Source organism: Diabrotica undecimpunctata, chromosome 3, assembly GCF_040954645.1.
Source record: "Diabrotica undecimpunctata isolate CICGRU chromosome 3, icDiaUnde3, whole genome shotgun sequence".
Classification (NCBI taxonomy): domain Eukaryota; kingdom Metazoa; phylum Arthropoda; class Insecta; order Coleoptera; family Chrysomelidae; genus Diabrotica; species Diabrotica undecimpunctata.
In genome coordinates this window covers 106,665,900-106,683,545 of record NC_092805.1, presented here as the reverse complement: position 1 = coordinate 106,683,545, position 17,646 = coordinate 106,665,900, and the positions used below count along the sequence as shown (strand labels likewise).

General features: G+C 32.4%; 1 protein-coding gene across 2 annotated transcripts in view; it reads left to right on the top strand.

Annotated features, from left to right (window-relative positions):
- The first annotated feature begins 804 nt into the window (after window positions 1–804).
- The window catches only part of LOC140437163 (regulator of microtubule dynamics protein 1-like), a 38,032-nt gene continuing 21,190 nt past the window's right edge, over window positions 805–17,646 (top strand). The window contains exons 1-2 of one of the 2 annotated variants that reach the window (XM_072526507.1): window positions 805–988; window positions 9,398–9,563. In XM_072526507.1, coding sequence (XP_072382608.1) covers window positions 922–988; window positions 9,398–9,563 — 233 coding nt within the window. In that variant the 5' untranslated portion in view covers window positions 805–921. Of the gene's footprint in view, window positions 989–9,155; window positions 9,344–9,397; window positions 9,564–17,646 lie in introns of those variants that run through there. The other variant, XM_072526508.1, reaches the window with a different exon arrangement.

Sequence of the window (17,646 nt, the reverse complement as noted above, 5' to 3'; positions counted from 1 at the left end):
AAGACAAAAATAATGATCATTAATAAGAACATCAATATAAACTCCCAAATTACAATAGGCGATACACCGTTAGAAACAGTGGAAAAATATACGATTTTGACTGTAATATTAAGGATACTTGGGATCACAGCTACGAGATAAAAACTTGTATTGAAAAAGGCAGGCTCTTTCAACAGCCTTAGGAAGATTATCTGCAACTTATTTTAAGTATAAATATACGCATAAGAATTCTTAGATGTGACGTCTTTAGAGTCCTCCTCTATGGAGTAGAAAGTTGGAGCCTTACAGAAGATGCCATAAAACGATTAGAGGCATTTGAAATGTGGTGCTACCGACGTATGTTGAGGGTCTCATATATACACCACACACGTAACATAACTATTCTCCAGGGGCTAAGAAAAGATGGGTCAATGTGGTTGCCAACATATCTAGAAGATAGGCACATTTAGAAGAAGAAGATAAAAGTACAAAATACTTACATTTTTATTTTCTTGGTCGTGAGGCGCAAAACAATATTTTTAAATTAGTTTTGAATATTTTTATACTTTTTGTTCTTTAATTTTTTGACTGTTTACATTATGTTTTAAATTTTATTAAAGATAATCTAATATTTTAAGAAAAATACCCCTTATTCCTCAAAAATATTGCGAAGTTAAAAAAGATCCCACCTTACTAGATTTAATATTTTCTTTGAACTCCTATCCAAATAAATGCATTATAATTTTATGAAAAACCCAACAACCTTGATGAATAGATTGTGACTACAAATACGTAGTCGATTGTTATTTAGCTCAATTTGAGAGGTAACTGGCGAATAAACAAACGGGGTCATTCCTATTTTATATGTTTGAAGCTGTGCAGTAATTGTGATATAAACAAGTGAAATCTAGTTTTTGAAGAGTTTATAATAGAAATTGTGATATGAAAATTGTTCAAAAGCTATTACTAGGCTATGGGGTCATTCTTGCAAACAAAAATAAATCCGAGAGTAAGTTTTTTAACAGTTTATTATTATTTTAAAGCTTTGTTTATTTCTTAATTGATTATCAGCTGTTGATGGTTGTCTGTGTTTATGAATCATTGACAGGAGGAGCCACCGATTGTGGAAGGTGGGGAGTTCTTCACACATATGATATGGAAGGTGAATGTACTGGAAAAGCATGCTTGCCAATTTTACAATATTTCACAGTAATAGCATGTAATAGTTTATAAATTCTAAAAGATTTTAAATCAGAATTAAAGATAATTATAAAAAATTTTATGTAAAAATAATTTATAACAATATAATAAAAATACATTGTTCTTAAAAATACGGACGAAAAAAAAAACAAATTAATGGAAATAAAGAATTTAAAGTAATAAGTTACAATTTAAAATTTTAACGAAATTAAATTTTCTAACTTAAAAACATCTGATTCACTCGTTTTTATGGCATACAAGAGTCTTCCGGGTTGAAACGCATCGATTATCATTGTGTAATAAGGAGACATAAATGTAGTTCACTCTGATAAAAGGTTCTCGGTCAAATGTTGGAGAATAAAAGAATGGATGTCAGCTTCTTCTTGTTGACGTGCCATATCAGAATTATCCGCCGTTGGCGATCACCATTGTGGCGATCATATGCCACATGGAATAATTATTATCTTGCATTTGATATATGAATCCGTTCACGAAGGTTTTTTAATCATCTAAACATCATTTCTTTCTACACATCTACGGCCTTCTATTTTGCCTTTAAGGATCAGTTGTAGTATTTTATACCGATTTCCCCTCACCATATATCCCAGATGAAACATTTTCCAGTGGTTAACAGTCTTTAGCAATTATCTATCTTTGTGTAGAGTACTTACTTCCTCCTCAGTGCCTCCTCATTAGTTTTTCTTATATATCCTCATTATATCAGCTACTTCATCATTTTATTGAATCCGTTTCGTGTATTAATTCATACACATCATCAGTTCATTTACGAATTAGTCAAATAAGCAAACATCGATAGATACAAAAAATTTGCACATGGTTTACCTTACAAAAGATATGCAGCTTATTAGGTTGGAAGTGAAGAAATAGCTTAATTTATTTACAGTCGGTTTTATTTTTTTCACACCTCTGTGCGATCTACCGCTCCGTCCGTCGCCTGCGATAAGAAAGCTATGCTTCCAAAAAGGAATTTTGGAAGCAGACTTTTTTTTTCAGACTTAATTGAACCCCCATAGGGTTCAATTAAGTCTAAAAATCTTCAATTTTCCCATATGGAAAACTTTTTTATTTCTAGTTTTATAAAAAAAAATTATTCTTTATAAAAAGTTCTTAATGATCTAAAACCTAGAATGCAATGATCAGATATTAACTTTTTTCAGTTACATACGCGGTTTGTTAAAAAATATGAATTGTGGATATTGTTAACTCTTACATAAAATTCGTCAAGGGTTGCATGAGGTTAATTTTCCTCTTTTTGGGTATGACCTCTGATCAGAAATTTATCCATAATTGATTTTAAATTTGCCAATATTGTAACTATATATTTGTACATGGCCATCATGTACTTTTTGTAGTTGTTTTTTTTTTGCGACCCGCAACAGTTGTAACTATGTAAATTGCATTGTCATATTTCGCTATTTAAGCAACGCAGATATTTGAGCACACCGCTTGCAATTAGTTAGTAGCCATACTCCTCCGAAACGACCGGACCGATTTTTAAAAAATGTTATTGGTGTATGCGGTAGGTCTGAGAATAGGTTGTAATCTATTTTTCATACCCCTAAATGATAAGAGTGGTTCACCACAATCATTTTGAAGCGAAGCTTATATACTGGCGTTGTATTACTTTTTCTCTATAGTAAAATGCTGAGACGACCGTCACGGAAGTAGTGCCACGAGAAGGGCGTCAAGAAAATAGCGGTTCTTTACATCAATTCACTACTCTCGATCAATTCGTTTCTAGTCATCATGTACTCTAAGCAGGTTTAAATTAAAAACTTCATAAAAAATAACTAACAAAATATCTATACACATTAAATGATCAGTAAAAAATTAAGAGAATATCTGTCAATAAAAGATTTGATTTTTATTTTTATCGTTGTATGATGTGGAATTAAAAATACATAAAACCCTTAATTTTCGCCCTTCTTTCACCAACCCCTATTTTTTAGATATAGATATTAGTTTTAGACAAAATTTTTTGTTTTTATTCTGTTATGTGTTATGATTAGGGGAAAGGTTGGGCCGAATAGTGGCCGCCTAAGCATTTTGGTTTATTTATACTGCTACATAGCTTTAAAAATTATACTGTTTACGTAAATAAAACTTCAAACCTTAGTACTTCAAACTCTATTTACGAAAAATTTTTAAACAGAACAAAAAAAAATTAAAACGGTTTTTCAGACTTCTGCTGGTGGCCATATTTACCCGCTGCCGAGGGGTAAAAGTGGCCACTGCCACTATTACCCCCATTTAAAAAATAATTAAATGCAGAAATCGCAAATATAAATTTTGCCTTCGAAACTGGTACAGTCTTTGTGTGCCCATTGGCCGCAAATGCTGCATTGGATCCAGAGATCTCCATTTTTACCGAATTCGCCACAAATTGTGCAAATATCTTCGTTAACGTCCCCATCACGGTCATCGTCATCATCCTCATCTTCAGATGATATATCTTCTGTGTTCTTATACAATTTCTTTTTGGAACTATTCGCGGAGGACTGGACTCTTCGATGCCTATTTTTCATTTGGTCCCTTTGCTGGCTTTATTTCTCATTTGCTCTTCCTTCTTTCGCTGTTTTCTTATTTAGTAACTTCATTGGTGTTGATGTCATTATTTCGGAATGTTGCTTTCCGTTGCATTTGTGGTTTAATCTTTTATTTTCAACTGAGTCATCTTTTGAGCATCCTGGTAGTGGAATTATTTCAACAAAAGATACTTCAAACTTTTGTCATGTGTCGAACTTTCTTTATTCCCCTTAACTTCCTTAATATTCTTCTCCTTATCTAATCCACTTCTTTTCTCTTGGCCTAGTATCTTTTTATCTTTTTCTTGTATGAATGAATCATTTTTTTTTATTAACATTTAAGATTTTTACAATCTGTTTTGCAGTGAAAACAACAAGTAAAATTTTTTGTCTTTACATGACAGAGGGATGTAAGGTCCAGTGACCAAATCATCACGACACAAATTGGCTTGTTTACCGGTAGGATGCGCACATACACTGTAACCTCGGAAACCTTTTTTGGATGGTGCTAGAAAGGTCACCAATGGAGACACTGCGGACGGCAGCCAGATGGTTGGTGGAGAGCGAGTCGTGGGTTCGAAACTAGCTTTTGGAACCAGGAATGGGTCCAACGGACGAAATAAGTAAAGATACGATATGAGATATTAGAAAAAGATACAGAAATAAACAAAAAGATAGATGGGTAAAATTACCAAAGATAAGATAAGATAGGGAACAGGGCGCCACTTAATTTTTTGGGGTTTAAGGAGAAAATTAAGAAACCTTAGAAAAGAAAAGAGATAAGGAAAGATATTTAGGTTCAGAGATCAAACCCAAGAAAAGATATCAACTGTTAATTATTAAATAAATTTGGTTAACACTCTACATAAACAAAAAATAAATATATAAGGTATTACACTTACTCACCTACGAAACTTGAATCAGCCTGATCTTTCTACTGGTCAAAGGTATAGTTATATTTAAAGGTAAAAAACAAATATATCAGGGAACTTTGTTAGGAGTCGACAAATAAAATACATACATAAAACAATAACAATATACTAAACAACAACAAAATTATGACGCTGCTGAATGCAACACAAGTAATAAAAATACACAAACAACTATGAAATGGTGGTAGGTATACATATAAAAAATAGCAGAAATATAATTAGAAAATACCTTTACAAAGATATAAGTATAACACAATCATGCACAAATAAAGTTTTGGCGTATCTCGAGATATTACAGCAAAAAAATGAATAAAAAATTATAACAAACACCAAAGATAACAAAAATTAATAAAATTTAAATTTACAAAAATACAAAAAAAGTTACTGAAGTGAAAACATAAAAATTTAACCAAACCGCACTTGGTTAAGTCGATTATTTGGTTCGTAACAAAAAAAAGTATAGAATGTTCTTTAATTGACTGCAAAATTCAGTAGCTACTCTCAACTACATTTGATGACATGTATGATCGTTGGAGACGGTAAGGTAGCAGATACGATAATGTGAACTAAGCGTCTTAACTCGACGAATGCCCACCGATAAGTGACTTGGTTCCTCTAAAAATTTTACCAAGCTACCCAAGAAAAGGTTAGGGTATCTTCCCCCCAAAAATGATAGGCCAGCTGTATGTATTTCTGAGAAGGTAAAAAGTTCTAATTAACATTGAACATAACGGTATACTTCTACCTACAAACGTGATGAAACATCAAATCTCCTAGATTTGGTTTTTCCCGAAAAACATTGCAACGGGCGTTCGACGACAATTACCGCATTTATGAAAAAGAGGATTAGCTAAGGATTCGCCAGACCGGCGTCTTTAAATAAATACTTAGGTAGATTCTTCAGTCATATTCCGGTAGTTTTCCAATAAAAATTTCTGATCGTAAACACGACCATCAGCGTATCATCCACATGGGTAAAAGGAATTAAAATTAATTTAATATATTAATTAAAAAAATGTTACAACACTGATACGCGAGCACTAAAAGCGGCACTGATCACAATGGCTGGGTGCTGTTGAAGGCGTAACTCACCCTGCTGTAGGCTCTGTCAGGATCGGTGAGGTAGGTCCAAGGGGTCATGTCGCTTCAATCTCTTCGCTTGTTGGTTGTTGAGAAGATTGTGTGCCAGGGTATTAGGATGCACCCGCAACCTGTTTTGATATTGTTCAGAAGATTTTTTGCACTCTTTTGCAACTCAGAGACTGTTAGTACCTGAAGATCTCTATGTATTGCATCATTCTGGATATACCAAGGTGCATTGTATGAATGATTCATCTGAAGCAAAGTTTTCATCGGTAAAATTTTCAGGATTATATGAACATATTCCTGTATTCTCAAAACATTTAATGGCTTTGACTGGTGTGGCAACGCGACCGTATGAATTTTTAAATCTTTCAGCTATTTCAAATGTCGTGATGCGCTCATGAGGATGACTTCGAAGATAATTGCCACATTCAATGTTATACGCTGATTTTAACGATGAGTAAAAAGCTACATCCAGCGGTTAGAGTCGATGCCATGTGTGCGGGGGTATGGTTAACATAATAATTCCTCCTATTTTACAGAAATTGTATGTCTCTAATGTACAGTGGCTACTGTGATTGTCGATGATTAACAAAACTGGATCCTCCTTTGAAGGTTTTACAACACAGTAAAAATGCTGGAGCTATTCCAGAAATATTTGCTCATTTATCCACCCATTTAGGAACTACATACTACCTAAATGAAAATGAACACACGAACCCTGTACCATTAAAAAGGGAAGTAAAACAGGGAGATACTTTATCACCCAAACTGTTCACCTTAGTTTTGGAGGACGTTTTTAAAAACCTAAATTGGAAATATAAGGGAATAAACATCAATGGCCGCTACCTCAGTAATCTACGATTTGCAGATGACATAATCCTGATAGCTACTGACCTACAAGAAATGCAAACCATGCTTTTAGAACTACATACCGAATCTTCTAAAATAGGACTGAAAATGAATTTAAACAAAACAAAAGTCATGCACTCCGAAGACACCGTGACAATAATAAACGATAAAGTTATAGAAAAAGTTGAAGAATATACCTATATACTTAGGACAAAAAATAATACTAAATAGGGAAATTCAAACTGAAGAAATAAAAAGAAGAAGAAAGTTAGCTTGTATTTATAGGCACATTTTTTTATTTCTGAGGGAATTAGCCCATAAAAATGTTTTGATAACTTTATGACCTGCTTTGTTCTTCTTCTTTGGTAAATACAGAATTACGACCTAAAGAAGCAGCTGTTGTATCATTTTGATTTAGTCGTAGTTGAATTGTAGATCTGGGAATTGCAAAACACATTGCACTTTTTGTCTTGTAAACTCGAGGCATCTGAAATATAAGAATTTATAAAGAAATACTCTGTATTATACAAATACAATTTGGGGGTAATAGTGACCCGCCAGCATTACCTCCAGGCGCGTGGCTATTATAACCCCAAAATACATATTTATACTGATCGACTCATAATCATTAATCACTTAAATTAGAGAAGAACTTTTTATGTAATCTTAAGCTACTTTAAAAATTTAACAAATTTTTAACAACAAAATATGACATTTTCAAAAATTGCTTCTATACCGGCAAAACATCGTCATTGTTTTAGGTACAGTTTGAACGAAACACTGTTAGATGGCCCAACAGGTATTAAACGCGAAATAATATTAGGCCGTAAATGTAAATATTTCATATTACCCCAGCGGCCACCATTCCCCCCTTTCCCCTATATATATATATATATATATATATATATATATATATATATATATATATATATATATATATACCTATATGGGAAGATATATATGGTAGCTAATTATAATTTATTCTCCTTCAGCCCTGAAGAAGCCAAATTAATTCTCTTTGGCGAAAACGTTCGACGAAACAATTGATACTCATTAGAGTCTTTCTTGCAGATTTCCCCAATATTTAAATATTTAAGAGTTTACTATTTAACTTATCTGCAAAGATTAAACTTCTTTTCTAGATATATATATATATATATATATATATATATATATATATATATATATATATATATATATATATATATATATATATATATATATATATATATATATATATATATATATATATATATATATATATATATATATGTATTTATGTCATAGTCCAATCTTAAATTTTGACGTCGTCTTGGTCTCTGGACGCCTCTTGGATACCAAAGTGTAATTTTAGTGGACCACCTATTGTCAGTTCTTCTCCCTAAATGTCCCGCCCACTGCCATTTTAAATATTCTATGGATTACATCAGTAACCTTGGTTTTCTGTCTGATCTATTCTATTCTTGGTCGATCTCTCTTTGTTATATCTAGCATGCATCGCTCCATTGACGTTTAAGTGACTTTGAGTTCCGATATTATTCTTTCTTTAGTGGCCAAGTTTCGCAGCCGTATGTCATGATTGGTAGTTTCATTCTTCTGTTGATTTCTGGAAGTAAGGAGCCAGACTTATGTATTATCCCAGTTATACATACTCCTACTATCTTAAGTGCAGTGTTAGCTCGTTGTACATGGTTTTTGTTTTTGTCAAATTCATTTTTAGGCCAACTTCATTGCTAGCTGCATTTAGGTCGCTTATAAGTCCTTGTAGTTCTGCAGGATTATTAGCAATCAGAACGATGTCGTCTTCAAATCTTAGATGGCTGAGGTAGGTAGATCATCAATGGATATTTTCCTTTGTTCCGCCAGTTCATTCTGAATATATATATATATATATACATATATATATATATATATATATATATATATATATATATATATATATATATATATATATATATTTCATCCTGTTACTAATACCTATTTTTTAATAGCCATATTAGTGTCATAGAGTTCTGTTTTTTAAATACTTGTGGATTTAATTATGTAAAGTTGATTTTTTATTGACTTTCACGTTTTCTCTGATAATTAATCATTAAAGGAGATAAGTTTTAATTATAATTTGATTATTATTATAAATTCATTGTTTTCAAACAATCATTATGAGATAACATTTCATTATTGAACGTTATTCAATAATAGTCTATCTACATTACTTATTATTATTTTGTAATCATAAAAAATTAATATTTTCGAATAAACAGCTTGGTGATAACTTACTGATTCTGACATCTCTGACAACACTGTTTGGGTGAATTATTTTTACAGAATATTTTTTCTCTCATGTCATGAAGATTAGTGCATATACATAAAAAGTTTAGTACACCTAGCGTATGCTAAAACGCAATACGCATAGCACATGGTACAATGAACATGTACATTGCGCCTAGCATAGGAACATTATGCTTATTATGGTTTGCAATTTGCAACATTGCAATTTGATTTGTGTCATTGTTGTGGCAACTTGGCAACAGTAAACAGTAACATTTAACGTCAAGCATAAAACTTATCAGCTAATACACTGCAAATATTCCAATTCCAAACAAGTTTTTATAAATATAATTACCTTAAAACGGATAATATGAGGTCAAAGTATAAAGTGTAGACAACTAATTTAAAATCAACAAAATTTCACTCAACAATCGATGTTTTTGGTGTGATTAATTTATAAAATAAACATAACCTATTAAATTGGTAACCTACAAAATTCTAAAATGCCATTAACAAATAATTTTAATGCTTTCTTAGGAGCTGCTTTTCTGGGGGTAGTTAGTGCTGCAGGTATGTTTCTCGTTGAGCATTATAGGCAAGACAAAGTACGCCATGCCATGGCAAAAGATTTAGCTCGTTTGGACCAAGAACTTTCCCAAGTTAGAAAGGAATTGGATCATTTGCTTACTAAAACTAGCGAAAAGTAAGTATGACTTTAATTGGTACATCCAATATTTTGATTTGCAAATTTCAGTAACAAGTGGCCTTTGGTTAATTTTTACTGGTGGTCTTTTGTTGCCTCATAATAATTGATTTAATTCCTGTTCATGGTCAAGTAGCAACATTGCTTGACATTTTAAAAGTTAAAATAGTATAGTATGTGACTTTTATAAGGTAATTGCTTTCTTCCCATAGTTTAATATTGAATGAAATTTAGACTGTTTTTGACATACCAATTGTTCAAATAATTTTTCAATATTATTAGTGTATAATATTCCTCTTGGATACCTTGTAGTGTTTTTTCGTCCTATCTTATTCTTAAATCTTGTGTTGACCTTAATCCCTTAAGCACCCTTTTTGTATTTTTTCATTATTGGCCAGACGTCTTATTTTTACAGTTCTACAGCTTTTCTTTTATTCTGCTCCTAGCTTTAGTTTTTATTTTTTTTATTTTCTACAAAGGGATTTTTGCTACAATGAAATCTTAAAGTAACACAAATTAAGTTTTTGGCTAGACTGACTTCAAGAACACTATTAAACTTAATAATCTACAAGTAGTTCATCTATACACTAGATATCTCAGACAATAATGTTATTTGAAATTTGAACATTTGGAATTCTGCATAAATATAGCCAAGTTATCTATAAAAATAGGTCCATTTGTGCATATAGGTCTATTATAGTTGTGGTCTACTGATTGCAATCTGAAAATTCCTGAAGGTTGCCCAAAATAATGAAATGCAAGTATACTCTTATAGAAAGAAAAAATTATATGCCGGTAATAAGCATTTGGAGGAAAATAAATGTAAAATGAAAGGGGACTCTAATACTTTACAAAAAAAATGCATCAGAACTATTCACACAAAAAATTTATATCTAACCTAATTATTTACAAAACGATACAGCCTAATCAAAAGAGGGGTTGTTATTTACAGAAACCCCTCTGAGAAAATATTATGGTGTTATTTATATAATAGTGAAGAAACAACTTTATTATATATTCCTGTAAATGTTTATTATTACTAAGCAATAAACATTTTGCCTACAAATGGTTTGTTGCCTTTCTTGTGTGCAAACCCATCAGAGATTATTGTGTTGTTAGCCACAAAGGTAGACTGCATCTCTTGGTAGACCACAAGCTATAGCAGAAACATGATGGCAGACTGAATATTATAGTGGAACCTATAAATATGTACAACTTCCTATTGCTTCTTTCCTGCACCTAAAACCTTGCCATTAACAATTATTTAAGTGGAATTAATTTGCATTTGGTATTAAATACAACTCAAATTGATTCAGCAGTTTCAGCTTTTGATCCTATAATAAATATGGCAATATCTCTTTTTGTTTTACTCCTTTAAAGAGATACAAAACATCTAAATTAAACAATTAATAAAAATTTTTCGCATGAACCATAACGCTAATCAAAATATAGCTAATTATGAATTTTTAGAGCATTATGTTTTAAATTCAGTTCAGTTACTTTGTTCTACTAACATTTATTTTTGGCACAATTTGTAATATGATAGAGATGATAATGTCATTTCAAAATTGAATTCACTATAATAATAATAAAGTTGTAGAAATCAAAGGTTTTGTCCAATGTTTTGCTAATTATGTAGTCAGAATTATACTGCTGTTACCAAACAACAAGCTGGTGAAAATAGGGCTATTCTGACCATCAATTGTCAGTTGGATTAATTGTCCATAAAATTTCAAAGTTGCCCTCCAAAATTAGCTGAGGTTCATTTTATTCTTTTTAAAATGTCATGCACCATCATCCTTCTCTTTGGCTTCTACAACTTCCACTATATTATTTTTTATTTCAGCAAATTATTATTATTTTTTATTGGCAAACCTGGTTTGCTAGTTTATTATTAGGCAGGACTAACAGGTTCAAATTGTTAGTTATGTCACATTATGTTAATATATTATCTGGTGTACTACTAGGTGGCCATTGTTCACCATTTCTTTTTAATATCATTGATATTTCATCATGTTTCAATAATAGCGACTTGCTTTTATTTGCAAATGACTTCTGCCATCCCTAAGTCCCATCCCTCTAGTGGGCAAATGTCCACTTAGGAGAGGTACTTCAGGCCTCTATCCAATTTGGTATCACCAGTTTCATTTATGATGTTACTATGTCTGATCAAACCGGTAGGTGGCTCAGCTTTTCTTGCAGTCTATAATACCCATTCCCCCTTCTTCATTATAATTATATGTAAAGCAGGGAGGTGAGTAGGGCTGCCGTTGGTGCGCCCCTTACACCCCCTGTGATTCAGAGGCAAGCAAGTCTTTGCACCTTGCTTAGTTTGAGGATGACACTTTTTGCTGCACCTTTGACCACCATACCACTTATGCATATGTAATGGTTACATCGTGTTATAAATCTAATGTAACAAGTCTGGTCATTAACATAGTTACCACTCTCTCGATTATTCGTTCTATCTGCTGATTCCAAGTAAGCCTTGAGTCTAATATTACCCCAATACACTGTAATGTTATAAATGTCACACATATTGTTTATTCCCATTTTTGTGTGATTTTATTCATTTTTTAACCTTCTGTTTTGTTTTACTATTTTTTTCTTCTAAAAATAGTTATTGTCCATTTGATTTTGTTTTGATTTACCACTTCTTTTGCCACGTCAGTTTTCTCTAGACCCATAAGTCATGGTATCCAGTCAGGTCTGTTGCTATGTGTCTAGTGGTATCAGTTTTGCTGTAGATTCAAAAAAGAACCCCAAAAAATTCTTTCAGGGTCTCTTCGCCATTCTATAAGTGTATTCACCTGACTCCTTTTGGAGTGAGATAATACTTATCTGAGGGACCTTTGGGAAAACTTTATTGATTTGACATTTCTGCAGTCTCTTCTATCTCCACGCAATATCTTCTCGAGGATTTTCTTTTTGTCCTCAGTTCCTTATTTTTCAATCAGGGCTTTGTGATAATCGCCACAATAACCTGATCTTTTGGCACAATTTTGATTTGCAAGGTTGTTATTCTACCACTTTCCTGTTGGAATTCCTCATTTCCTATCTCCTGACAGTTGTCTTTGAAACACAGACATGACAACATCTTGAAATTGTTCGACTGTCATGTTATGATAAGTTTCCGTGATAGGCTCATTACCTTTTATTTCAAAACTGATGTGTTTATGGTCTGAACAAGACAGCCCATCTGACACATGCCATAGCCACATGAGTCGTGGGCAGTGTTATATCAATTGCAGTTGCTATCAACAAGTCCTTGTAGACACTTTTTCTCAGGACCAGCAACCTCCTGTAGAGTCTTACGTTGCCATGTCATCAATTCCAATTGTAACTTTAACATCATAACATATAAGATCCAATAATGTAACTTACCTAAATTCAAATTAATAACATTTAACGGGTTTTTACCCAAATATTTAGTGGCTCAAAACATGTACACTTAGACACACTGATGATGAAATATAGATTCCGAAAACGTTTTGTGATGTAGCCCGATTGGGTGTTTTAATTATATACCTTTTATAAAGGATTTTTAAATAAATTTTTTATATCAATTACTTCTTTTCGTTATGAATTTACGAAAGTTGGTGTGATTCCTATGTTTAATATGTCTAAATCCATATAACAAACTGTAGTAATGACTCACCTCTTTCATTGGTGTTTCTATTGTCCCGGGCGTATTCGCATCACAGCCGATGATGAACTGCAGTCCATTTTTCCTGAAATCTCTCACTAGCTATTCCAACTCTTTATTGTTCGTTTATCGGGATCGTCTTATGGGAGGTACGCTAATCCACGAATTATCTCCTTCATACTTCCTCCCTCTATGATCTTCATCATTACTGTCGTTAAATCTCTCGAACAAAGTTTCATCAACGGCATTGTTTTGATATGTCGTTTAACTATTATGCAAGTCCTCAGAACTTCTGCAGATGGGCTGTATATAAGCTCTCCATCTCAATGCCTGATAGACGTCTTATTTTGTCCTTGTAAATCCAGGGCTCTTGTATCAACGATATATTGAACCTTCTCATAGCAATAGTAAGGTCTGCGGAAGCTGCCTTATATGCTGTGAGTTTCACCTGCAGGACCCTGATTCAAATTTTGTTTCCTTAGACGGGTCCTGATAGTTGTTTTATCAGCCTCTTTAGTCACCTCAGTGGTCCATTTTTTTGTATACTCATTAGCGCAGTTCACCCACATGACCATTGCGCTAAATGATGTTTTATGGGGCTGTAGAAGGTTTCTGACTTCCGATAGGAGCCTCATCAAGTGCGTGTCAGTTTGTTGACGATTATGTCTACTTGAGCCTGATTTAGTTGAATATTAGGATGGTACATGTGTGCCCCCGCCATTCTGAATACTTTTGTGACATTGCCTTGCCCTTAAAGAGTTCAGAATAAGTATATTAGTTTTGACTATAAAATCTTCACATCAGCATTCCAAATTACTATATAAGTTCAGTTAAATAAAAAGGTCTTCATGAAAAAAAACTGGCAAGCTCTTTTATTGCTGTTAGTTGTGTTATTTATATTGTTGTTTGCTTAATTATGGCAACTAAATTTCAGCTAGGTATTATGAAAATGCTTCCTTATTATTCCTACAATTTAGGGACGAACCCTAACTTAACACAAGAGAACACGAGATGAATAGCTAGAAATCTTTATGAGATTTTTTGACAGAGATAGCGGAGGAAAAATGGTAAAAAAGAAAAAAAACTGAATACAGGTGAAACTTGGAATTCTATCAACTAAAGTAAAGAGCGAAAAAAGATATGTTTCAAACAGGAACTGTGGAAGAAAGAGTGGATAGAGAACGAGAATATAAAGCGATAAATATAAGAGTTAAAAAGAGTGCAAGAAGAGACAAAAAAGATGGGCTGAAGCGAATTCCTTATTTATGGCTTTAAAGTAGGTGCGACTTTTGCATTATAAACTAATAAATAAGCTACACGCTTCCTTTACAGTACTCACATTAACTTATTGATTCTTATATCTGAAGTCAAGATAAATATTTTAAAAAAAGTTTTCTACAACCAATAGAAGTGGAGTTAGCTTGTTTAAAAAATCACAGCTACTGTATTTATTCAGCAACAATGAAGAATTAAAATTGGTGCCATTTAATAGTCAAAGACCTGTATTTTATGAGGATATTATGTTTATTTTTAAAAAAGCTCTATTTATGGTCAAAAACATGCGTAAAGTTGAGTGTTTTTTTTTTCGAGTAGCCGAATCAGCTCTATTTTGGCTGGTTCTCCTGTCGGCCTAGCGCACTTCAAATTTGCGGCGCTCAGAACAGCTTATCATAATTTCGTTAAATATGGACCAATTTCGCTCTTTTTTTTTTCTGAAGAAGCGGAAAATTTTGTGAGCGTTGACGATATTTTTTTTTGGATTAGTCACTAATAACATTTCTTTTTAAATTAGTCTTAATCATCTTTATTTTACATAATATGATATATTTTTTATATTAAATGGTAAACATTCAGATTATTAAAGAATAGAATGTTAGAGGAGAAATTAAAGGGGTGGGGTGTAAAATAAAAAATGTAAAATAAACTCAAAAAAGTTTATTCGTTCATTTATTATTAAAAATATAGTTAATATTAACACTATTCATTAATTTTTATAATTAATATTAATAATATTCATTAATTTTTCGTTTTTTTTTTAATGTGTTACTTATAATTTGACTGTCGTCACCGTTTAATATTACATCCAAAATATCAATGTTGTCACTCATTCAGATCGTCATTTTCATCACGATTAACAATCGGAAAAGTATCGCAGCTATCTTCGTTACAATTTTTACATATTCGCGGATATTTTAGACCATATTTGCAACAACCACACTGTTGCACGCAGATTATAATATACATTTACATGATATAGTCTATGCATCGAGCAAAAGACAGAAGAGGGAACGTAAAGGTAGTAGGGACAAAAATGTTGTTAGACGGGAAGTGCCATTTTGAGAGGCACATTAAACAAAGAAAAAGAGTGTCTTTGCTTGTTTTAGAAATTAAATTTAGTTGGGTTATGTTATTGTTTGTCCCAATATTAGATTCCCTCTTTTGTCTTTTTGCACGATGAGTCTATGCCATCTCAGGAGGAACTAGTTTTTCGTTAGATGTGATTGACCCTAATCCGTTTTCACCCTTTTGCCAACCAAAATGCAATGTATCAGGATTATTTTAGAGCCAAACTTGTATTTGATAATAAATCCTCAAATCCTTTTTTCGAAGTAGAGCCATTTTCGATACAAATAAAGTGACTAACAATAATAAAATTTGTCAGTTTTTCGGAATTGTTATTTTTTTTATATTCTTATAAAAAGCTTCATTTTATCTCGACTGCAAAAGAAGAAATTTACAATACTCTCGATTTAAATTATGCTAATTTTCCTTTAAATCATGTAATAAAATCAAACATATTTTATTCGATTAATAACAAGGAATTTTTGGTAGAAGTTAAAATGACTTATCTTGAGATAAATAAACACTTCAAATAATTTTTAATTTGGTATGATTACGCAAATAACAATACAATTAACATGGGTAACAACAAAAAAAAATTTGACAATCTGCAAATGCAAATTTTTTATCATGGCAACCTTTGTTTCTAATTGAATTTGAAAATAAACAAGACAGTCAACGATAGACCGCAATTACCCCAAAAGTATTAATTTCAGGTATGGAAATCCTAATACTATTTAAAAGACATTTGAAATAATATCTAATTTCTTATTTCAGTACAGGGTATTTTATTTAAAATTGTTAACTGTGGGTTTTGGTAGTATGGTGGTAATTTCTGAAAAATCTTTAAACTTTCTCTCTGTGTATCCAGGTTTTTAAGAGATTGTATTTGTAAACAAGTGAGTTGTCAATATTGAAAATTATGACCTGTCAAGTTGTTTGAACAAAGATGAATTACTCGCAAAATTTTAACTTTTGATATACCGTACGTTAAGTTTTAAATTAAATATACACACTATAAATGGCAACACTTCGCGCCGTCGACTTTCCACAAACCTTTCCGTTGCCCCGTCCGTCGCCAACAATTTGTTATACAGTGGTTGTTTAAAGCAATAAGAGCGTAGATTTTTAATTTATTTTTGGAAACAAATGCCTGTTTAAACGCCCGCAGAAAAGCTTCAAATAATAAAATGGTTTTATGGTGGTAATTGTGAACAATAGAGTGTAGTAGAGTGTGTAGATTTATTTTCTGTGTTGTTTGAGGGGAGACCAATTCTTTGCGCACAGTCAGTTCATGATTTTGTTAAAAAATTTGAGAATTGTTAGTGCCTCAAAAATTGCAGAAAATGTCACGCTCAAGAAGTGTTACCTGAAATAGGTGAGGAAAGAGAATACCGGGATACACAAATTTGTGCAACAATCGAAGTAGACTCAACACGTTCAAGTAGAAGCGTTGTTTGGGAGTTAGATGTTAGCAATGTTACTGTAACGAAAGTGTGGAAAAAGCACGGTTACAAGAATTTTAAATATTTGAGACGCAGCAGCTTTATCTAGACGACTACTTTCGAAGAATGGAGTTTTGTGAAACTCGTAATAACGAAGACTAATGATGAACCCAATTTTATTAAAAACATTTTATTTATTGATGAATCTTCTGTTTCGTTAGTAGGGAGACATAATCCTTCCATTACGAGGTATTATTCGCAGGAAAACCAGCACAGAAGTGTTGTTTACCGAACTCAACGTTCTCAAAAAGTGAACGTCTGGACTGGCATTTTAGGAGACCACATAATAGGTCCATTTTTTATTGAGGGCAACTTGAATAGTAAAGTATACCTCGATTTGTTACAGAATCATGTTCTTCTTGCTATTCTCAATCTTGCTGATGTAAATCTGGAGAATGTTTGGTTCCATCAAGACTGCTGTTCAGTTCACAACGCTCGAATAATTAGGAAGTACTTAAACAATACTTTCCCGAATCGAGTTAGAATTGAGTTATATCAGTGGAACAGGTGATATTAAGTGGCCTGTGCGGTCTACAGATCTTACACCCATGGACTTCTTTTTTTGGGGATATTTAAAAACCATCATCTGCGA